A 24,457-nucleotide genomic window follows, 5' to 3' on the forward strand; every position below is an offset into this window, starting at 1 on the left:
CCAACAGTATTAGGATGTTAGTTAGCATTCTAAAGCTTTCTTTGTTATCCAGGAGCACCCCAGTTGGGCGTTTCTGGCTCAGGGTCATTAGTGAGATTGCAGCCAGGGTACAGTCATTGGCAAGACTGAGCATCACTGTCAGCTTGAGGGTGCTGTGACTCATGACTCAGGTCTGCCTTCTGACTTTCTGATGGTGGCAAATATTGAGCTACTTTTACGCCTTTCTCATTCGGAGCCGCGTCATCTTTGTGGGCTCTTGATAGTTCCCTTTCCTCTAACTTCTTTGACCTTTTATTTCTAACTTAATTATGTGCCATTGTTGATGATTACATTTTTGTAGTGAAGTACTGTCACTACATAAAATTCTGTAATGTAAGAATCCTGAGAAGGTTTTGTATAGATGGCTTCCCTCTCATTGAAGTCTTGAATTATTGATATCTTCATTGTCATTTTCCTTCTTCTTCTTTTTTTTTTTTTTTTACCTCTTGGTTTTAATTAGCTACAGTGATAAAAGATGCTTTATCCTCAAGTAAAAAAATGTCAATTACACTGGGTGATGCGTATAAAGTCATTTCTAAGTTTTCAGAAATGATTCTGAGAGCTGACTTTCCTGTTATTTTCCTATATTCTTAGTCATTTTGGAAATGAGGAAATGGTGCATGGCTTCCCATTCTGGGTGCAGTATCATTTATAAGCAACGTCAACGTAAAGTTAATTTTCCCTTCCAGGTAATTTGGTCTTTGCTGTCTGCTGCCAACCTGTTTATCCACATGTGTGTCCTGTTCTTGGAGTTGAGGCCAATTTTTGTTTACTTTCCTTGACTTCTATCCTTGTTGGGACAGGAATTCTTGGACTGACAAGGGGAGAGGGGTATATCCAGAAGAAAGAGCAACAGCACATACAGAATACCTGGACCCTTCCTACCCCAGCTCCATGGCATTTTTCACATAGTTCATCCTCCTATCCTATTCCACGAATGGAGGGATTTTAACCTTGCTTCACCCTCCCTTCACTTCCCTCTCAATAGTGCGTCTTTTTTTTTTTTTTAAAGTTTGTTTATTTGGAGGGAGAGAGAGAGAGAGGGAGGGAGAATCCCAAGCAGGCTCTGCACCGTCAGCGCAGAGCCCGATGTGGGGCTCGAACCCACCAACTGTGAGATCATGATCTGAGCTGAAATCAAGAGTCGGAGCTTAACCAGATGCCTGTCAGTAGTGCATCTCTTTTACTTTTTTTAATTTTTTAAAATGTTTTTATTTATTTTTGAGAGAGAGACACAGTGTGAACAGGGGAGGAGCAGAGAGAGAGGGAGACAGAATCCGAAGCAGGCTTCAGGCTCCAAGCTGTCAGCACAGAGCCGGACGCGGGGCTCGAACTCACAAACCGTGAGATCATGACCTGAGTCGAAGCCAGATGCTTACCCGACTGAGCCACCCAGGCGCCCCAGTAGTGCATCTCTTAACTCCTTAGGTTACTTACAGCTAGTAATACCCTCAGGTATAACTAAGCATTTATGTCTGTAACACATGCTATGGGTTGACTGTGTCAAGCCTTTTGCTCAGTTTTGGGGGAGCAGATAAGAGATGAGGATTCAGAGGGGCAGCAGACATAGTAACTAAGAATAGGATTATTTTCTTGTGTAAGTGCTAAAATAAAACAGTTAGCAAAGCAATCTTGTAATTGTTTTCCTTTGAGCAAGGAGAGTTAATTTCACTTACTTTGGCCATTCTTCCCATTGCGGTTTTTGTTGGTAGCATTTATGGAGGTGTCCTCCTCACTGTCTCGTGCATGCTGCTTTGGAACTTTGTTGTGAATGATTGCTAGGTTTCTTAGTAGTAGTCTCTATTGAGGGGCTACAATGGGAGCCTACACAATCCACGTATCTGTTTTGGGAATGCTTAGGCAATCCACTCCTTGCTTCCACGCCTCTGGGATCCAAGTGTGTGTTTGGGGAGATGGTTGCTTTAGGATTAATCACACGCATTGTAAATTGTAAAGCATTGTAAGTTGCATTGCATTGTAAAGCATTACAATCTGATGTAAATTCTGTTTTAAGAAATGTTTATTTTTTGAGAGAGGGAGAGAGAGCTTGGGGCTGGGGCAGAGAGGGAGGGAGGGAGAGAGAGAGGGGAAGAATGAATAAATGAATGAATGAATCAATCAATCCCAAGCAGGCTTGATGCTGTCAGCTCAGGGCCCAAAGCGGGGCTCGATCTCACAAACCGTGAGACCATGACCTGTGCTGAAATCAAGAGTTGGATGCTTAAGTGACTAAGCCACCCAGATGCCCCTGATGTAAATTCTTACAAGAGGCAGAGGAAACAAGGTGGAAGTTCTGAGAACATAATTGAGGTTGGAAAGAATAGGAAGTTGCTGTATATCTTGTCTCAGGACATTGGATAATGAATTCTGAGGAGCACAGTATAGTAATATGTGTTGATTTAAAATTTTTATTTTGTCTGTTCTGGAGACTCCTTAAGCAGGTCTTGCATTGTGGAATGCCAAAAACTGCATTGTGGAAGATGTATTTTTCTCCTTTGATATTTTCATGAGGCATCATCTCCCAGAAATAAAGTGAGCACTTTGTGCATTAGTGCCTGGCACGTAGAGACCGTCTGTAAATACTAGTTCCCTTTCTCCTTCCTTATTTTGCAAGCTATTTCCTTGCCTCTGTCAGCCTTCCATGGCTCACTGGATTTGTTTGGAGGCTTTTATAGCATTAGGAGTGGATGGGGTAGGGAAGTTCAGTGAAAACATGGACTCTAGAAACAGAGAGTGGAAAAGGAAGCAGGCTCAGTGAAGCCTCTTGCCTCCATCCAGGTGGCCCGCAGCCTGGGCCAGCTACAGCAGGAAAGTCAAGCTGCTGGTCCGTAGCTAGGTGCTAGAGCCCATGCTGTCTGTACAAAGGTGGGATGGGAAACAATATAGGAGGACCTTGGGTCTCACAGCTAGCCATGGATCTCCGTCTTCATTGGCCCCTAGCTCAATAGCTTGGCTAAGTCACTTAAGCTCCTTAAGCCTCAGTTTCCTTACCTGTAAAATGGGGATGGAAACAAGACCATGTCAGAAAGTGGTCTTGAAGGTGAAATGAGATCTGTGCTTAAAGCAGATAGCATGGTCCCTGGCATGTGGCAAGGGCTGTGCCTAGCTGGAGGAAGGGTAAGTGGATGGGGACTGTAGGGAAAGGGGACCTTGTCCCGCCACTTTGCTTGCTTTTACTCAGATGTGCTGAGCTCATTCTCACTTAGGGCCCTGATGCGGCTCCCTCCTCCTCATCCCTCAGGTTGCTGTTCATATGGGCCCCTTTCAGTGACCTCCTCCTCTCATTGCCCACATGATGCAGTGTCCCACATCCTGTCCCATATCGTGCTGCTGCTTCTTTACAGCCCTAGCCCCCCTGAAGAAGGGGACTTGGCTTTGCTTACTGTTCTCTCCACAGGGCACAAACAGTGCTTGGCACATAGTAAATGCTTGGTAAATTTATGGAAGAAATGAGGCACTGGCAAACTTGTTTGGTCAAGGGCCAGAGAGCCAATGTTTGAGGTTTTGAGGGCCACATGGTTTCTGTGGCGACTGTTCAACTCTGCTGTGCCAGGTGGAATGCAGACAGTATGTAAATGAAGCATGGCTGTAGTCCAGTTCACTTTTATTTGGCATGTGGGATATAGTTTGCTGATCCCTGGGATAGCAGTGAACGGTGAAGGGCAGGGACAGACCTTGAGGGCTGTGGTGGTTTGAGCTCGGTGAAGAGTTGGGTCCTCTCAGCAGTAGGGTGTGACTGCAGCCATTAGAGGAATATGTGAAATGGGAAGACCAAACCCATAGCCCTGGTGGGCAGGTGCAGCCCGGCTCCTGGGAGCAGGGACAGTACACATGGACGGGAGCTCCACTGATCAGATGAATCCAGTGGGTGTGGCCTTGTAAGTGAGAGTTCTGCTTCCGTTTGTTGCCAGCTGGCTTTTGTTAATCTTTCAATAAACACTTACATGGAGGAATTCATTGTTTAAAGTCCCCACGTAAGGAGAAGAAATCTAATTTACCTACCGATGAGAGCCGTAAACTTTTTTTTGAAAATTTATACAGTGTACTTTCCATGTATTAGGCATGAAGCTATTCCCATAAGCTTGTACATGTAACTTTACAAAGTTTCATCTTAGTCAAAGAACAGGTTACTTTAAAGAAGGTTTGTTCACAGTGTAGATTTGATAAGTTAAACTTGCAGGTATTCCCACCTGCTTTTAACATATATTTGCGAACACATCTTCATGAGAGAAGGTGTTACCTGAAACACGCATTATATGCTGTGCACTTTCACTGAGGTAAGAATAGGTCTATTCCCACATGCTTCTACACGTACATTTACAAACATATCAGCGAAAGAAGATGTTACTTGAATGAGGGTTTATACATAACAGTGTAGTTTCCATGAGGTAAGTGTACAGCTTTTCCCATATGCTTTTACCCATATGTGTAGAAACTTAATGAAAGAAGATGATACGAGAACTGTAGATTTTTTTGAAAGAAGGCACCGACTCCACCTGTGGAGGGGTTGCTCCATTCTCAGGTAGATTTCAAACTCAGACATGAAAGTTGCCTTAACTTAGCATGTCCTTGACTCCAGTCTTTAGATCCACGTGTGTTCAATGTAGAGCCCTTCTCCCTTCCGCCTGTGAGTCTCTGGCAAGAGTGGAGAAATAAAGACCTGGGATGTGGCAGCCAGGCTGGGTCAGATGCTGACTATGAAGTTGCTTCCTGGGTTCATTGGCCAAGTCAATTTCAGACATGGTCAGATATCCGTGTGTGCGTGCTTTCCTAGGTGGGGACCGCTTGGCACTCTAGCTTGTCAGGAGCTTCCTGGGAGTTCTTGTATATTGCCTGGTTTTGTTTTTGTTCTTTGATGGGAAGAGAGAATTGCTTCCTTTTTTTTTTTTTTTTTTTTTTTTTTTGGCTCACATTAGCTATATTTAAAATAGTAGTTTTAGAATTTTTGTTTACAGACCAGGTTAAAAAAACAAAATCTGATGAAACTCAGACCTTTGCAGCCCTTCTTGGTTGCTGTGTGGATTGTATTAGTGGAACTCTACCCAATCCTTCGGGGCTGTTTTGAGAACTCAAGGGATTCCTCTTTTGGAATTCTCTTTTGTCTGTTTTTTTTTTTTTTTTCAACGTTTATTTATTTTTGGGACAGAGAGAGACAGAGCATGAATGGGGGAGGGTCAGAGAGAGAGGGAGACACAGAATCGGAAACAGGCTCCAGGCTCTGAGCCATCAGCCCAGAGCCTGACGCGGGGCTCGAACTCACGGACCGTGAGATCGTGACCTGGCTGAAGTCGGACGCTTAACCGACTGCGCCACCCAGGCGCCCCGCTCTTTTGTCTGTTTTTATTACATGGTGGCTTCTGGTGAATGCTTCCTTTAGCAGAGTCGTGAACCTGTACCCAAAGGCAACATCTTTTCTTTCCTCGATTTCGTATAGTTGCTGGGAATCTCCTGATTTGTTTTTTGCTCTTGTAACCTGGAGAAGAGTTTTCTTCCTGGGAAGCAAGGAGGGGATCAGAGCAGAGGACTCCCATTCTTCTTTGAAGAGTAGGTACAAACATGTTAGGAGGTTTCAGAGATGGTTGGTCAGCCAGTCAGAGTTTCCGATGACAGTGTGATCCATAATCAGAGGATCGGAGTGATCAGAGGATTTCCGACCCATGTGAACAGTGGAAAAGGAAGAAAAGGTAAGATGATGCATTTTCTGCAGTATCTACCAAGCTGTTAATTGTCTCCTTTGTCCTTCTTGTGTCTCTTGTTGCATCTCCTACCCCTTTCCTTATCCCTTTATACCTCTTTCTCTGGCATTTTCTCCTTCTCCTTTGAGAACTCCAGTTCCTGTTCCCCTGGGGGGCTGGTATGTTATACCTGGCCTGACTCTTGAGGACTGGGGAGTTTAGGTTGCAGACATCGGCTTGGGGTTGAACCCTATGAAGGTGTAAACTGGACAAAGGGAATCTGGGATATTGGCCCCATTATTTAAACTTACAAAGCAAAACCTAAATCTTCCCAGTAGAGGCAGGGCCAAAGTGTCACAGTTCATCAGGCCACAGACAGGAAGCCCTGAGACCCAGTGCCGTAGTGGGATCTGGTCCCCAGTAGCCTGCATTTCAGAGGCAAGAGTCAGTCAGGGCGAAGCCCTGGGCACAAGGCAGCCCCCAGACCTTGAGTTCCAAGGGCACACACCAGGGACTAGTCACTGAGAAGCAGACTCAGCCTGCTGAGTGGGGCCGACAGGGCAGTGACTTCCCCAGAGCTCTTGCCACATCACTTGCTCCTCTTTCCAGCTTCCTCTCCCTCCCTTTCTCCCTCCATCCTTTCTTTCTCTTTCTTCTCCATTTCCCTCATGTTTCTGGGTTATTTTTTTCCCTCTTGAAGAAGAAATAAAGCTGCTAAAAATAGTTAGCATGACCTCACCACCCCCATCCCCAGAGCCCTCCTTCAAGGTCTCTATTTTCCAGTTTCTCAGTGACTGTTCTTCCATGCTTCTAAATGGTTTCTGTCTAACCAGGTGATGGAAGCCTCCTGACTTCTGAGGACTCATGACTCATGATTCTTGGGAATACTTTTCTTAACAATATTTATTTTTGCCGCTTGGGTCAGAGTTTGGTTTGCTGCTGCTATCCACGTAGACTTGCTCAAACATCCCGTTTTTCTTCTTAATGCGAAAACATGAAATGAATATTAATTTATATGTTTGTTCAGGTAAAGAGCTTAAACATTATTTTACAAGGAGAGCGTATTTTGAAGTCCTTCCCCCCCCCGCCCCAGAAACTTGTATAAAGTTTATTTTTAGCCTTAATAGATGTTACTTGAAAAGAAGTTCTAGTGCTTGATAACCTTTTTATGGTCCTCAGAAAATGAACTAGGCTAAGAGAAGGAAGGGGGAAGAGAAGAAACATTTGCGTGTCTTCTCTTGCCAGGAGCTTTCCATATTGATATGTTAACTTAATCCACAGAAATGCTGTGAGGGAGATAGAATTATCCTTATAGATGAAATTATAATTGGATCTCCCTTACGTGGCCACGTGGCTGAATGTCCTCCTGGCTGTGGGCTTGCCTCAAACTGCTGTCTTCTTCCTCCCCTCTGTTGATCCTCTCAGGAAGTAGGAAGTGACACCCTGCACTATTCCTACAGCATCTGGCCCATGGTGGGCAGTTTGTGCCTCAGGAAGGATAGATGATGAGGACCAGAAAAGTTCTAGTCATGCTGTGTGGTGCGGGTGGTGAACCTGAGGACAAGTTGGTTGAGTTTGAAAAGTCCCGACCCAAAAACAAAATTAGCAAGTGTTTACATACCACTCTGTGCTGCATCTGGACTGGCTTCTGAGTATCTGAGAAGACCATAGTCTATATGAGTATATACAAGTCACGCCCTCCTCCCACCCTGCCACATTTCAGGCAAGAAGTGGTAACAGCATTTTCAACCAACACAGAAAAGAAATAAATTAGGTGCCCAACCATAGCTCTGTTCAAAGCCACTTGTAGTCCCTAATACCCAGTCCATCCTTGTACTGGTCATGTTTTTTGATGGTTGGGTTTTTGTGTCTGCCTCCTACAGTTGGGTAGAAGTGCCCTAAGGAAGGCAACTGTCCATTCTGTTCTCAGTTTTTCAGTCCTTAGCCCAATGCCTAGTCCATAGTAGACATTTGGTTAAAACATATATTTAAAACAATCTTGGGTTAATAGAGCATGTATGAATAAAAAGCCATAGAAAATCATACAAATCAATTAGGATGGTGAATATCAGGTTGCAGGAGGCAAAGTAGGTAAGAGTGTGATAGGTAGGCTGTGATAGGCAATAGGTTGTAGGTCTGGAAATTTGGGTTCTGGTCTGCATTCATACACGATCTATCGTAAACCTGGGTGGTTGGCTTGATTTGTCAGGTCCTCAGTCTTGCAAAAAGCAGAAAATTAGACTACAGGTGATTTTTAGGTCCATTCTACTGCTAATATTTTGTGATTCTATAACTCTGACTTAAGAATTTCAGCTGCGGAAGCCCTGGAAACTGCTTTTGTAGACTGCCAATTAGGATAGAACTAGACCATTCAGATTGGTTGACATCAAAGCCTAAGATCTATTCTTCTCTAGGGAGTCTTCTTGGATCAGAGATGGAAGAGGAAATTAACCTTTACTTTCTGGGGCTTCGTGTGCTTTGCTCTGTGTGCCCCTCTCTGTGAGGCTGTTAGGAGCAGTGGAAGAAACTTGGGCTTTGGAGTCAGAAATCTTGGGCTTGATTGCTTTTGTGTACTGCCTAAGAAGTTGATTAGTGTGGAGGGGCTAATCTTACTGAGTATATTTCCTCATTGGTAAAATGGGAATAATAATAGTACCTCCTTGGAGGTCTACTCCCTCTGCCAGAGGGGAAAGTAAGCACATAATGTAAAATTTTGTGGAGTCGTGAGAATTTTCCCTCTGACTTGATTGTTTTTTAAGATTTTATTTTTAAGTAATCTCCATACCCAACATGGGGCTTCAACTTACATCCCTGAGATCAAGAGTCACATGCTCCACCAACTGAGCCAGCCAGGCGCCCCTCCCCTCTGACTTGAAATGGTGGATAGTTGAGGGTTGAGGAATGTATTCTCTTCCTGCTTTGTTAATTGTGGTCTGAATCTTGAGTTACGTCGCTGATGGAGACATGATGGTACCAGGGGAATTTAATGACTTCAGATAAGTAAACAGTTTCAGGCATAGAGCAGATCCCTAAATAAAGGTCAGAGAAGCATCGAAAATATTAAAGTGACAGGAAAACAGGTGATACATATGCAAAGTCAAATCAGTATATTCCCTGTGCTTTCCCCAATGTCATGGTTCCTAAACTGAAGTTTGCAAAGTGCAACGTTTAAAAAAACTAACATAAAATTAGATTTTTTTTTTTTATATCTGTGGGCTATTGCATTTATTGCTTAATGTAAACATCACAGTTCAATGCCGGCTGTGTGGTGCTCTGTCCTTGGGACTGATAATATTGCTGGTGAGGCGTGTGTATGTGTGTGTTTAGAGATGTTCATAAGCAAAGGAATTGACTTTCTTGAAGTTGAGTTGACAGACAAAAGTGGGATAGTGCTATCAAAGTGCTAATTTACATATTTCTCTCAGAAGAGAAAAAAGAAAATCAATTCTCATAAGAGATGAAACCAGTGGTGCGCTCTGTTTAGGTGAATGCCATTGTAGTTTGATCTAATAATGTATTTTAGGTTGTTTCTGAAACACTTTCTATTTTGCTAATTGAAGTTTGTGATTCAAAGAATTAATTAAAAACTGAAGATGGAAAATGATACTGGTATCTAGTACATCTCCCAGTTTAAATATGTTCGATTGATGTATTATTTTTCAAAACATGGTGTTCACTTGAGAAACTGAATTGCAATAAACAGCGAACTAGGTTGGGTAAATGAGAGTGGCTGGGAAAATTATTTGTTTAACAAACTTGTTGACATGATCACTTTTTGCTACGATTCCATCTGTGCTCTGCCTCTGTCCCTTTTCTTGTTCTTACAAGGTTTTAAGATGACCTGAAATAATACATCACTCAGCAAGATGAATAACTTAAAACACAGGTAAAGATGCACACATGAAAAGTGCGGATAGGACAGCATTTTTTAATGGCAACGTGATTGACATTTTATGCTGGGTAATTCTTTCTGGCTGGGGGCTCTTCTGTACCTTGTCCTGTGCTCAGTAGCACCTGTGCTCTCCAGCTAGTAGCTATCAGTGGCATCCTCTGCTCCTTTTCAGTTGAGAGAAGCTAAAATGAGACATAGCCAAATGTCCCCCTCGGTGGCACAATCACCGCCACCTGGAAAACACTGCTAAAGAGGATGTTTCAGTCCATCCCACCTACTGCAACAGCGTACCATAGACTGGTTGGCTTATAAACAACCATTTATTTCTCAGAGTTTATTTCTCATCCACCTGTATCCTCTTGGAGGCTACTGAGTCCAAGAGCAAGCCCCTGGCAGATGTGGTGTCTGATGAGGGTTTGCTTCCTGGTTTATAGAAGTTCTAGCTCTGTCGTCACTTGGTTGAGGAAGCAAGAGAGCTCTGTGAGATCTCGTGTGTAATGGGCTAATGCTATGCAAGATGACTCCACTTTCATGACCTAATCACTTCCCAGTGGTCCTGCTTCCAAACACCATCACACAGGGGTTAGTGTTCAACATATGAATTTGGGGGGAACACAAATAGTCCGCAGCAGAGGGTAAAGTGGAATCCAGAGTGAAGTTTGTGCAGCAACCGGGCCCATGAAGTCTTGATGGAGATTGGACCTACCACAGTTGGTGATGATGGGCTGCCCAGGCTTTGCCCTGTGATTTCTGGCGGTTGAATGAGGGAACTGTGATGAATTAGGTGGGGTTTCCAGGGTGCAAGCAGACTAGAAGCCAGCAGAAGCACACCTGATAGTACTGCAGAGAACCTAACAGCATTTCTCCAGGTTTCTATCACCAACCAGAAAGAAGCTTCTGGCAGGCAGGGAGTTTTGTCTGCCGTCGCACCCAGAGGCAAACTTGGCACATAACTGCTTAACAGAATTGTTTCATTAAGAGGATTCTTGACACGGAGGGCACTAATAGAGGTCCTTCCTCACTTGTTGATACATGCAGAACTTCCATGGCTGTTTCTTACAGTATCATTAAATGGAAACATGCATTCTGGGTGGCACAGTCCACAATGAGAGTCAGCAGAATAAATGGGCCCCCCTGCAGCGTGGTCCAAGATGGTAGCTCAGTCAGTGTCGACTCGGTCTGTGTAGTTAGATTTTAAGATGCTGGGGAAAGGAAGGTTGCATATTCTTCATGCGGTGGTGAGCCTGTGAAATGTTTCTTCTCGATTTGAATAGTGTAGAATAGAGGTAAGAATTCAGAGGTGCCCTTCAGAAGGGTCAGGTGAAAGCCGTATGCTTTACCAGTCAACAAGCTGAGAGAAAGTGGAACTTGAGCTGAGCTACGGTGACAGTTATGGGCAGCATTCTTAGTTAATGAGTGCTTTCATGTGCCAAGCACTGTGTTAAGCCCTTTTCATTCATCATCCACCTGTATCCTCCACACCTCTTAGGCTCATACTTGAGAGAGGAGTCAAGTAGTTTGGCCAAGGCATGGCATTGTGATGCTGCCCCTGAGAGTTCAGATTTGGGTTAGGCTCCTTCCATACAGCTGTGCCTCATGCACGCTGAACACCCTATAGCTTGAGAATCACAGCTGGAAATAATTGTAAAGCAGTACAAGCCAAGTTCTCCTCTGAGCCATAAAGAAAAGTAAGACAACTCAGTAAAATCGTAATCCGTTTAATTTCCTTGCAAACCATTTGTGATGAAGTACACATGCAGAGATGTTTGCGAATGAGGTGACTTCCTCTATGGCAGTTTCAATAACCAGCGCAGCTAACATTTATTCTACACTTACTATGTTCTGTGCATGTTTTAAGTGCGTATATGAATTCTTTTAATCTCCACAACAACCACAGGAGATATTATTACTACTAATGTTTTGTGGGTGAGGAAACGAGCATAGAAATAGTTAATTGTCTTAATTAGGATGGTAAGCGTTGACTTTTCTAACTACTGCGAAATTAGTATGAATCTGGTAATGACTGTCTTAAAGATAGAACTCTATTCTGTCAAATTTTAAAATGTTGTTTATAGGTTTTGGTTTAAAAGTAAATAAAACCCTGTGAAGTACAGTCAGTTCAGGTTGCTCATTTGATTCCTTTTTGGATGGAGGCAGTAGAACAGGTAATTAAGATTATAAGCATAGTCTATGCAATTTGTTAATTATTCATTTCATACCTTAAGTTTCTTAGAATATTTAATATCAAGAAACAGAATAACTGAACCTGGTCTTCATAACCCCATGTTACTAGTCAGTCTCTTACTCTTTTTTTCTTTTCTTTTCTTTTCTTTTTTTTTTTTTTTTAGCATAAAAAAGACTACTGGTGAGCCTCATTGTGTATGCAAGTGACATTGATGATCCAGGTGAACTAATGAACTTTGGCCTTAGGGCACATGCATTCTGGATGGGTCTTTAAAATGCATGTCCCACATCTTGGGAATGAATGGGGAATTACAGCAAAGAGAAGAGAGTGTAGGGAAAGGCTTGGATTGATAGACACAACTGAATATGCTCGTTAGGATATAGTTAAGAGGCCGAATAATTCATTATTTAGAAATCACCTTCAGAGGCAGGGGTGTTAAAAAAAATTAGCATATTAGTTTGTATATAGAAAGATTCTTTAAAAAGGTGACGTTTGCTATAACCTCAGGGTCTTTTTCATACATGAAACGTTCAATTTTGTCAAAATGCTGTGGACTGCATTTAGCATTTTCACCTTGAGTAACCTTTAATGTAATCTTATTCAGCTTTGTCCAACAGTAAAAACTGTTAATTGTACGTGATCTTTGTTTTTTGGTTATATTTTAAACGAAATACCAGAGATTGCCATTCATTTGTTCTTTCAACCAATGTTTACACGGTGCCTTTTATGTAGAGCAGTGGACAAATGGAACAGACTAGTATGTAATTTCATGCAACTTAGGATCTAGTGGGAGAAGGAAAACAAATATAGAAGATCTAACATGGGGTGAGAGATGCTAAAAAGAAACATAAAGAAGGGAATGAAGCAGTGGGCATGCTGTTTTACACAAAGCAGTTGGAGAACCTCCCCCCCCATCGAAGACTGACTATTGAATAGAGACCTGGAGGGTGGGAGTTTGATGGGGGGGGCAGAGCATGATAGCTAATATCTGGAGTGAGTCTCAAGCAGAGGCCATGCTCAAGGTAAGGGTGCTGGGTGCGAAGATGCCTGGAGCACCGAGGTGCAGTAACAGGCCAAGGTAGAGCAAGTGAAATAGTAGGTGGGATCAGAGACTTGTGAGTAGAGGTGGAAGGACCCGTAGGGCATTGCCAGGACTTTGGGTTTTGCTCTGGGTGAGGGGAAGGGGAGGCCGGAGGACCCCAGCAGACGATGTGGAGCATCTGGCTTATGTTTTAGATGGTTGCTGGCTGCTGTGCTGAGACAAGGATGGAAACAGGTCTGGATGGCAGGGATAAGCTTGGTAGCAGTAGGAATGGGGAAGTGATTGGATTCTGCATATGTGTATTTTGGAGGTTAGTTTAGAGGAATTGGATATGGAGTGAACACAGAAGTTCAGAATAATTGTAAGGTTTGTGACTTGACTAGCTAGATAAAAGGAGTTGCAATTTACTGAAAATGGAAAAACGGGTTTATGTCCATATGATCACTGTGATGGTGTAGAAACTGTGAATTAGAGAACTTGTGTGCTCCAGTGTGAGTGTATCTGGAGGGGAGGTTGGAGAAAATAGTTAAGAAGGCTGCAAGTTGAATGTTCATTGAAAGTTTGGATATGCCCTTTTAGAAAGAGATGACGGTACTCCTGGGGGCTGTAGCCATAGAAGAATAAACCCATGGTCCATTTTTGGAGATGGTGGTGATGGGGATGGCAGAGACACTAAAAATAAGATCAAGATTCCTTGGTAATTTGCCTTTACCTGTATTTTCATTCATTCATTCATTCATTTTATTTATTTAGTCATTCAATTTATTTTTTGAGAGAGAGAGAGAGAGCACGAGTGGAGGAGGGGCAGAGAGAGAGAGAGGGAGAGAGACAATCCCAAGCAGGCTCTATGCTGTCAGCACAGAGCCCTACTCGGGAATCAATTGCACCAACTGGGAGATCATGACCTGAGTTGAAATCAAGAGTCGGATGCCTAACCAACTGAACCACCAGGCGCTCCTACCTGTACTTTTAATTCATTTTCACTGATGGTAGAAGCCATATTGTGACAGTGATGGGTTCTTCTCTTTTTCTCAGCCTGAGCATTGTAAACAGCCAACAGTGAATGGAGGTGATAAACTCAAAAAACACAGATGCGGAGTTCTGGTGATAAGCTTCTCAATAGGACTGAGAATTTTGGAAACTTTGCACTAAATGTGCATCAGACTTCTAGTAGTTGTATTATAGTTTCCGTACACCCTTTGTTCTCTAAGATGCTTCCATGCTTCCTGTGATAGACTGCTAGCAACAGAAGTTGTTGACATGTATGTGGTGTGTTTGGTCCCTATCTGTCTGACTTTGACATTTAATGATACGCCACTGGACCTCTTCAAACTGTTTTGTGGTCCTTGGAACTGCAGGAGGATGAGAAAACTAAACTGGGAAGCTTTGAGCAAATGGGATCCACCACAAATCAGTATTTGCTATTGGTGAATGAGGTACGGTTGTATTTCTGCGGAATGTGTCTTTGCAGGCTAGTTTGTGGCTAGCAGCGACTAGGTAAGTATGTGACAAGGGAAGAGGGCTATCTCTTGATAGGAATGTATTGTCTGCTTGGTGACAAAAATTAGAAGTCTGTGAAGCAGGCATGATAAGTTCAGGCTTCATTGTTTGGTTTAAAGACAAGCTCTGTCGTTAGCTGAGCTTCCTGTAGTATGAGGACGTGGGGAGTTTGGAAAATTTGGAAAACATTAAACAGGAATCCTTTAAAGGGCTGTGTCTGAAGTGATAAGTTTGATGTCTACCATAAGCTCTAGGGTGTGATGAAATATTTGCCATTGGAGTATGAGTGTTTGAATCAGGACAAAAAATGAAAAAGAAATCGCAGGGCTGCAGTGGACCATTTTGAGAAGCTTTGACTAATTGTAGAAAGAACATTGAGCCCCTGACAAGCCAGCAAATTTGGAAAAATGATCTATTTAGAGAGAGCCCTGTTGGGATTGTGATTTGATGTGAAGAAGGAAATGGGATCCTGGAACATGGTGCTACGCTTACAGGTTTTTCTCCTTAGACTGTGTTTGAAATGTTGACAGCCCTCACAGTTCACTGACTCCATTTTCCCAGATTTAAAATAATACTCCCCTCTTGAGGTTGCGGTTCTGATTAGAAATGCCGGGTTATGGACTAATAGCTCATGGCTATATATGTGATGAAATAGATTTTCTGTTTTGTTTGTTTTCTTTTACTTTTTTCTTGATTTCCTTCCTCGCCTGCATTTGTTTCGTCTTCTAGGGCTTTGTTTGGAAATATGTAAGGAAATCACATAATTCTTACTTAGGAATTATCTTCCTTCTTATTTTTCCACCCTCTGTTAACTTGTGATATAACACTCTTCCCCAGAGAGAGTAATTGTAATTCTGCAAGCTGAAAAATTTAACTTTAGGTGAAAAAGAAGGAGCAGAAGTTGATGAACCCTTAAACAATAAATATTTGTATTTTATGCAGCTGCCACTAGTAATTGGGAGAAAATAACTAAGTGGAATGGACTCTAAGTCACTCAGATACTCTCAGGGGTTCTGGATGCATTTACGGGATCCAGTAGTTGGCTATTGGGGAACGTTGTGTTGAATGTCTGTGACACATTGCCACCTTGTGGCTGCAAGCTTTCCTTTTAAGGCAGAAGCAAATTCCTAGTATTGAGTCCACATGGTAGAATCTTATTTTATATTTTCCCTACTATTTATAATTCAAGGTGATAATGAAAGATTTGAGACACTTAAAAGGATACCTGTAATACAGGGTAGGAGAATTGAAGAGAATGTCCTTGTTCTCAGAAGAGGCATATTGAAGTTTTGGGGGGTGAAGATCCATAATGCGTGCAACTCTCCACTGTGTGGGGGTGGGAGAAGACAGAAGAAGAGAGAGCAAAGGTAGTATGGGAAAAGGTGGTAAAGGGAATACGGGTGCTCACTGTCATTGCCAAGAAAAAAGAAAAAAAAAACAGAGTAAAGGCATAAAATGGAGCCATGAAGGAGGCAAAAATAACTTCTACATTGTATAATGATCAGACCACATTTGAACCACTGATTGCTTTCTGCATTTTCCAGTAGCTGGTGTGTCACTGTCCAGGGTTCTCTTGCTTCAATTTTGTGTCCATAAGGTTTGAGGCCAGAGTATCTAAAATTCGATACAATTCCTTCTTAGAGGCTGTCCTAAGTAGGATGCTGTTGTAATGAACAGCAGACTCAACAAATAGCTTCCAAAAGTACAATCTGGGATCTTTTCCCTACTGATCTGGCTTGATCCTGGAGTGGAGGGCTAGTTTTTTGAGGGCCTCTCACAATAATACTAAGTGGCCATGAAATACAGTAAGAAATTGACCAGCATTGAGTTTGAGGTGGTTACTTACTGACAAGTGCTTGAAGCCCAGATGTTGGGTGTTACTAATGAATACAGTGAGCTTGGGGGAGCACACATCTTGTAAGAGCTGAGCCAGTGAGGTCTGTTCTACCCCACTGCGCTTGGGAGGAGTTACTCATAGGCAGGGTTAAATTTCTTTTTGTGCCATCGTTTTGAGTATGCTGCACCACGTAGGCAAAATAGATCCATGATAGTGCTAATCTGCAAAAATTCAGACAGATATAACCAGATAGCTGTTTCTCTACCCATGAACACAAAGCAAAGCAAATCTCAGTGAAGCATCCCTAAAAATGCTCAGATTTGAGCAGCACTACTGAAGTCTTGTCTGAATTTAAATTTCTACAAAGTTTTTTTCTGTGGCATTTGGAATTTCCACGAATACCTTTTGTACTCCTTTCTTGTTCTTAATAACCATCTGGATAGATGTATATGCAAATGAGTATTTTTGTCCTCAGTAACCATTTATATATATATATATATATATATATATATATATATATATATATTGCATATATACTCTGAAGGTGAACATTTTAGAAGATGTGGCCCTATTCAAGTTTGAAAGGTTTTCTTAGAAAAGGAGGACAGATCTTGAAATAAGTGTTGTGACACAAGGGATTCTTTTGTAGAAAGCTGTCTCTTGAAGTGATTTTAGTTTCTCTGATTCTTGTGACAGGTTTTCTTTTAAAAGGCTATAAAGTGATATAGGGATGTATTGATTTGCATTAAGGGATGTGGTGCTGAGAAATTTCCCTTCCCTGCATGTATCTGTGAGCACCAGAAGCCTGTGGATTTTCTTTTGTGAACTACTAAAGAAGTGATCTATTGATTCTCTATAGAACAATACTACTCATTTTTTAGAGACATCATGGCCCACAGAAAGACATATACCTTACACAGTGAGTAAGGACACACACACAAGTATAACTTAATCAGGCGATTCATGAAAACTGTGCTTTTCCTTTGTTGGACTCTAACAACTTCTGCTACGTTTAAACGAATCCTGGTTAGATCTACTAAATTTGGTTTCATGACCCACTAATTTGTTGGGACCCGCACTTTAAACGTCACTGCTGTTGAGATTTTGCGGTACGCCAGAATGTGCTCCAGATGTAGGACACAATAGTGAAACCCTGAATTCTCTAAAGTAACCACATTGGGAACAGGCTTGGGAAAGAGGGATTTGGAGAAGGATAAGCAAGGGGGCTGGTGGGTGTTGAGAGTGTCCTCAGCCTGTGATGCCCCTGTGTTTGTCTCTACAGCTTGACCACATACTGTCACCTCCGCCCATGCCGTTTCGGAAATGCAGCACCCCGGATGTGACTTCTGGTCCTGCAAAGTCACTGAAGTTTAGAAGACAGCTGAGTGAGGATGGGCGAGAGCTGCGGCGGGGAAGCCTGGGAGGAGCTCTCACAGGTGAGTCCTGAATGACGGATGCGCAAGAGGAGGAATTGCCTTGACTCACTGGCGGGTCCTCCCAGGTGGTGTGAAAATTGGCCTGCTTTGGAATGGGCCTGGCCCTCTGCAGACCCTTTGGTGAAATCTAATGCAATCCAGAGAGCAGTAAAATTGAGAATTTTATTGTTTCAAATTTTTATTTAAATTCCACTTAGGTAACAAACAGTGTACTCCTGGTGTCAGGCATAGAATTCAGGGGTTCATCACTCATTTACACCAGTCCTCATCCTAACAAGCTAAGTGGGTGATGGGTCTTAAGGAGGGCACGTGTTCTGAAATTGAGGATTTTACTGAGAAAGTTGACATACAACAGAAGGGACCTGCTAAAGCAGATGTGTGTACAGATTTTGGCAAATTTATTTACTTTTTTAAATGTTTATATATTTTGAGAGAGAGAGAGAGCAGGGGAGGGGCAGAGAGAGAGAGAGAGGGAGACCTCTGCAGGTCTCTTCGCTGTCACCGCAGAGCACCATGTGGGGCTTGATCTCACCAACTGTGAGATTATGGCCTCAGCCAAAATCAAGACTTGACTGACGAAGCCACCCAGGTGCCCCAACTCGGCAAATTTTATACACCAGCGTAGCTGCCACTACAGTCGAGATATAAAACCTTTCCTGTGCCCTGTTTTTGTCTTTCCTGCTCTCATCCCTCATTTCTTGGCCCCAGGCGACCAGCGATCTGCTTTTCCTCACTGCAGATTCGATTTACCTCGAGAATTTAACATTAATAGAATCAAACGGTACATGTTCTTTTGTGTCAGGCTTCTTTTGCTCAGTATGTTTTTAAGATTCATCTGTGTTGGTGCATGCATCAGTAGTGTATATTGAACTTTATAAGGAACTGCCAAACTGTTTCTAAAATTGTACCGTTTTACATTCCCACCAGCGACAGATGAGCAATCTAATTGCTCTGCATTCTTGCCAACTTGTGGTATTGCCAGGTATTGTTTTTTGATTTTAGCCATTTTAATGGATAGATAGTCATATCACATCAGGGATTTATTTTGTATGTTCTTGATGACTTAAATGGTGTTGAACATCTTTGCATGTGCTTATTGGACGTTCGTTTATCATTTGTGAAATGTCTTCACAGCTTTCATCCTTTTATTTTCCTTCTCACCCATTTTTCAATCATGTTGTTAAATTTAATTTAAACATTTTCGAATACAGAGAAAACACAAATCACTTGTATTGACTTGAAACATAGCCAGCCTAAGATAATTTAAAGTGCTTTGAAGTAACTCACCATATAAATTTTTCATATGACTCACCTTTAAATCACTGAAGGTTATTTCTTTTTCTTTCTGAGTGCTTTTTTCTGTGAATATAAATATCTTTGGACAAACTGGTTTTTATTTTATTATTCTTTATATGTTTGTTTTTGAGAGAGAGCATGCACATGTGGAGGAGGGGCAGACCAAGAGGGAGAGAGAGAATCCCAAGCAGGCTCCACACTGTCAGCACAGAGCCCGATGTGGGGCTCAGTCTCACAAACCGTGAGATCATGACCTGTGCTGAAATCAAAAATTGGATACTTAAGCGACTGAGCCACCCAGGGGCCCAAGAAACAGATTATTAAGTCCCAAAGCAGAGTTTTCTCTGTATATGACAATTTTTCTCTGCCAGTTCCTAAATGGTCTGAAAAGTAAGTTGAGTTATTCACATTTTTTGGAGAATCCTGGATTTCGACTTCCGAGAGATAAATTTCTGGTAACAGCAAGGATTCTGTCATAGGCTCAGTAGACTTTAGAACATTTGACCCATTGTGGCATACTGCAGGGTGAAATTGACCTCAGGCCGAGGGGAAGAAATTCACCAAAGACTGCTTCACTTCACTAAGTTTAGGCAAATGTTCATACTTGAGTTATACTGATATTCTTTGAACGCTTGTGAGGATATTTTTCTTTGCTTTCCTTTACAGATTGAGACTATTTGCTTTTTTAAGCGGGAGATCCTAAACATTGTTTAGTCCAACCCTTTTTTGTAAGTGGAGAAATTAAATCTTAATGGTTAAAAGACTCATCCCTTTCCTTACTCATTTCACTTAGGAAATTTACTTACTTTGGTTATACTATTTTTGACCAAAAGGAGGGGCAGTAATGATTCTCTCCAATTTTTGCTACAGGAGTACACTTAAAGCTTTAAAACAATGCAGAGGTATAGCTCTTGATGCAGATAAATGACCTGAGTCACGAAATTTGGCCTACAGCTTAAAAAAAAATCTGAAGTTGATTCCCATTTCATAATCTCAATAGCTCTAGCAATCCTACTCTTAAAAATTTAGTGTGCTATATATACAGTTTATTTTATTTTATTTTATTTTATTTTATTTTATTTTATTTTATTTTATTTTTTTAACGTTTTTATTTATTTTTGAGACAGAGAGAGACAGAGCATGAACGGGGGAGGGTCAGAGAGAGGGAGACACAGAATCTGAAACAGGCTCCAGGTTCTGAGCTGTCAGCACAGAGCCCGACACGGGGCTCGAACTCACGAACCGTGAGTTTATAACCTGAGCTGAAGTTGGCCACTTAACCGACTGAGCCACCCAGGCGCCCCTATTTTATTTTTTTATATACACCTTTACATTTTTATATATACTTCTATATGATTAAATGTCAGGTTATGTAATTTTCAAAAATGTTTATTAGCCCTTGAGAGAGAGAGAGAGAGAGAGCGCTTAAAAGAATCTCATGAATGAATAAAAACAGTTTCTTGTAAGTTTAATTAGAATATGAAGAAAACATTCTAATTGGTCCTCTAAATAGCTTAGCTAAGGATTTAATGAAAGAATTTATGCCAAGCCCTTAGCCCAGCCATGGGTGGCTATGAATATTATGTGCAGCATGGATTGAATTTGGGGTGTTTGCACTTGGTGGGGAACTTGGGCTTCTGAACATCAGCTTGGATCCTTTATCCATTGAGTTTCTATCTGTTTCAGGCACTGTGCCAGTATTGGGTTGCAGTAGAAAGAAAACATCATTTCTGATCTTGAAGAAAGAGTTTCTACTAGTAATAGGCACCTGCGAATTATCACATGTGATCTTACCTTGGGATATACTTGTTGCTAAACTTAATTAAGTCAAAGTAACTGGTTTTGCCATCAGAAATCTGTACCTGATATATTTTGTAACATCAAGACCAGCCATCCTCATGTTGCTTAGCTTTGTTTTAATCTTAAAGACTCTTTTTTTTGGCAATTTTTTACTGCTTTCTTTAAACAAAGATTCTGTGAAGGCTTAGAGCTTAAAATTTTTGCCACTCAGTTATCCTTGATAAGTTTCATTGAACTCTGCTTTTTGAGGGGAAGATCTATGATGTTTTCATCTAGTTGTCACTAATAATAATGAGAGCTAACCTTGAGAGCTTGCTATGTAGCATGCATTGTTTTTAGGGAATTATATTTATTGCCTTAATTTTTTCTTAAACATCTTTATCCCCCTATGAGGGGCAGTCTTATCCCCATGTTACAGATGAAAAACCTGAGGAACAAATAGTTTGACTGAATTGCACAAGATCATGGTGTTCACAAACAGCAGAGCCAAGATTTGAACCTGAGTGTTGTGGCTCCGAAGTCCATTCTTGTAAATACCGCACTGTTCATAATGCAGTAGGTACCCGTAGGTTTCTAGTAAACTCCAGCAGGGTTAATTGGAGTGAATGCTAGGGGGGAAAGTCTTTGCTCATTTGGAATCCAGGGCTGACTCAATCTATAGGGATCCTGGTCCCTTAATTCCAAAAGTAAATTAAAACTATACAATTAATAATTAAACAATTACGCATTTGTTAACCCAGCCATTCTATGTCTCCCATTTCATCACAAGGAAATAGTTGTGAATGGGTGCAGAGAAATAACAATAGTGATATTTAGATCAGTATCATTTATTAGAATTAAAATTGCTTATCATCTAACTACCTGGCAAAAGATATTGGCTAAACATATTATAGTATACACATAAAATGGAAAGTAATTGTAAACATTAAATATCGTGTAGTAAAAGAATATGTTGTAACATTGACATAGTCTCCCAATATGTTTTTAATATGAAATCCCATTGTTCAGTGGTCTCATGGCCTTGATTCCTTCCTAGGTCTTGCTATAAATGTAAGGAAATAATTGTATATATAACAAGGGGGAGGAAGACAGTTCCTGGGATGATTGTTGACTGGGTTCCCTTTAAAAATGGGCACGTGAAGGATGTTATGGCCTTCTTTTACACCCTGCAGTTCTATCCATGAGACACGTTTTGCCACTGAGATTTCCTGAAGCATTAAGTGGTTTATCAGTTGGTGACAATATTGTATAACTACAAACTTTCATTGGCAGACAAGTATTTCTTATTTACATGGTTGAAGGTCAGCTGGGTTTTGGATCATTTTGTCTGGGCTCTGCTAGGATTGGGTCTAGGATGCTATTTGAGTCCAGATTTGCACAATGTGTCTGTCTTCTTTCTTGGACCAGCAGCTAGGCAAGGCATCATATTCTGGTAAAAGACAGGAGCATGAGAGTGCATATCCACCAGCTCAGGCATGCTTCAAGCCTCTGGGGACATCATGTCTTCTAATTTTGTATTGGCCAAAGCAAGTCACATGGTCAAGCCCAGAGTTAAGGGGTAGAAACATGTTCTACCCACATGGTATCTAGGCCAAGACACAGATATATAACACTAATGCAGGGTAGCAAAGAATTGGGACCAATAATTCCATTTGTCATAATTAGCATCTCTTTCTCTCTTTTTTTTTCTTTTGCCTTTACCTATTTTTTAATTATTACAGTGATATCTGTTTAATGTAGACAAATGTAGACAAACTATCGGTACTTTTTCTTTTTCCAGGGCTAGCTTTTAAACAACAAACACAGAGTTGACTGTATTCAACTCTGCCTGATTTTTTTTTTTTAAATTTTATTTTGGAGGCAAAAGCTATCTTCTCTCTTTATGGCTTGCAACTTGCTAAGTAGGCAACGAGAAGCATCATGTAAACACTGAGCTTTGGGAACCCTGATGAGTAAGAGGAATGTTATTCTAATCATTATACAGACCCTTAAGTCTAGGCATAAGTATGTGGTAATGTACCTGACAGTTCACAGCAAGGGAGCTGCACAATGAAGGACAGAACCTCAGGATCTTGAGTCCTGGCTTCTTGATATGCAAAGCAGTGTCCTCAATCCAGGTCCTGAATTTCACAACTATGATACATATTGGAGCCCTAATGGTCAGAATATGAGGATTCTTTTCCTTATGAGGAAAATTGTGTTTTTCAAAACTTACTGGCTTGTTTGGAGTGTAAAACAAAGGAATCTATATATGTTTGCAAGTTGCATCTAATAATAATAAACCAACTTTGTAGATAGTATAAACTAGAATTTGTAACAGTGTCGTGGTGTTCTATCTTGGGGAAAATATTGAGACATTTTTCTTTCTTGGACTATGGAAATCAGTTTGGAATAACATCTGAAAAATTTTTAAAAGCATTTCAGAGTGAATTTTCCTTCAAGACGGAAAAGAAAAACAAACAACCCTATCCTAAAAAAAGCTTTTTTTTTTTTCTTTTCTTTAAAATTAACCTGGCGGCCATTGTGTTTTAGTGCTGTGTAGAGGTTAATGGGTTTTCCATCCTAGAGGCCTCCTTAGCTTACTGGGTGAGACCAAGAATTCAGATTAAAGTGAATTTACATAAAATAAGACCTCATTTTTTTTATGGGTAGCCTTGGTATTTAGCAAATAGTGCTCCTAAACGTTCTCCTTGATGCCCTAGATTTTTTATGTTCATAATTTCATCCAAAGAATGCCTATACAATGATGACGTGTGTTAGAATGCCATAACAGACAAACCAAAACCTATCAGTGGCTTATCACAATGCTTATTTATTTCCTACTCATGTACATGTTTTTGGTTAGCAGGCAGCTGTCTTCCTCATGCTGAGTCAGGGACCCACGCTCCTTCCATCTTCTGGTTTTGTTCTTCCCTATGGCCTTAATATACTTTGCTTCTGGATGATAGAAGTAAGAAAAAAAAAAGGAGAAAGCTTTCCGTCTTCTTAAAAGTCCCAGCCTAGAAGAGACACATTCTTCTTGTCCATTCACATTCTTTCTGTCAAGATTATGTCACATGGTCACAGCCAAATGCCAGCCTGGTGCTGCTCTTGGGAGGAGGTGAGGGGACTAGCATGGTCCTTCTGGGCCGTTGCTTATTTGTACAGCTACACAAGAGTCAATGGCAACATGGCGCTTACTGAGTTGGGGAAGCCTGAGAGAGAAATAGGTCTTACTAAAGAAATAGAATGTGGTAATTTCCCTTCACTAACTGTGTATGTCAGGACTGTGGGATCGCAAAAAGGGAGAGTTGTATTTTGAGAAGGAAAGAATTGGCTCCATGTCAGGAAGATGGCTCTAAATGGTTATTGGAATCTGCAGTATGGTCACTGATAACCTTGGGGACAGTAGTGAAGTGGGACGAAAAGCTAGAATGGAGTGGGTTAAGAGCAAACTGTAGTTAAGGAATGAGAGGTAGCTAGTGGGTAGACAGTTGAGCGTAGATAGCTCTCTTGAAAAGTGCTGCTGTGTAAGGGAGTAGACACATTGTGGGAGCTGGAAAAGTTTAAGGGGTCAAAAGGAGACCTCTTAGCGTGGGGTCCATGTGAGCATGTTTGTCAGGTGTTGAGAATGGCAGTGAAGAAAGCCAAAGTAAAGGGCTTCCGCAGGAACCTGGCAAGGTATCCAGAGCACATGTAAGAAGGTGGGCTTTTTTATGGGAGAAGGGGAACTTCCTTTCTTGTCATCAGAGGAAGGAGGCGAGAAAGGATGCAAA

The 24,457-nt window shown here is 41.5% G+C and overlaps 1 protein-coding gene across 1 annotated transcript in view; it reads left to right on the plus strand.

Moving 5' to 3' along the window:
- Window positions 1-24,457, plus strand: part of MAST4 (microtubule associated serine/threonine kinase family member 4) — a 567,608-nt gene that overhangs the window by 129,174 nt on the left and 413,977 nt on the right. Inside the window, exon 2 of the mRNA XM_030322252.1 lies at window positions 17,453-17,606. Coding sequence (XP_030178112.1) covers window positions 17,453-17,606 — 154 coding nt within the window. The remainder of the gene's footprint in view (window positions 1-17,452; window positions 17,607-24,457) is intronic.

This window comes from Lynx canadensis, chromosome A1 (genome assembly GCF_007474595.2).
Source record: "Lynx canadensis isolate LIC74 chromosome A1, mLynCan4.pri.v2, whole genome shotgun sequence".
In the NCBI taxonomy this organism is placed as follows: Eukaryota; Metazoa; Chordata; class Mammalia; order Carnivora; family Felidae; genus Lynx; species Lynx canadensis.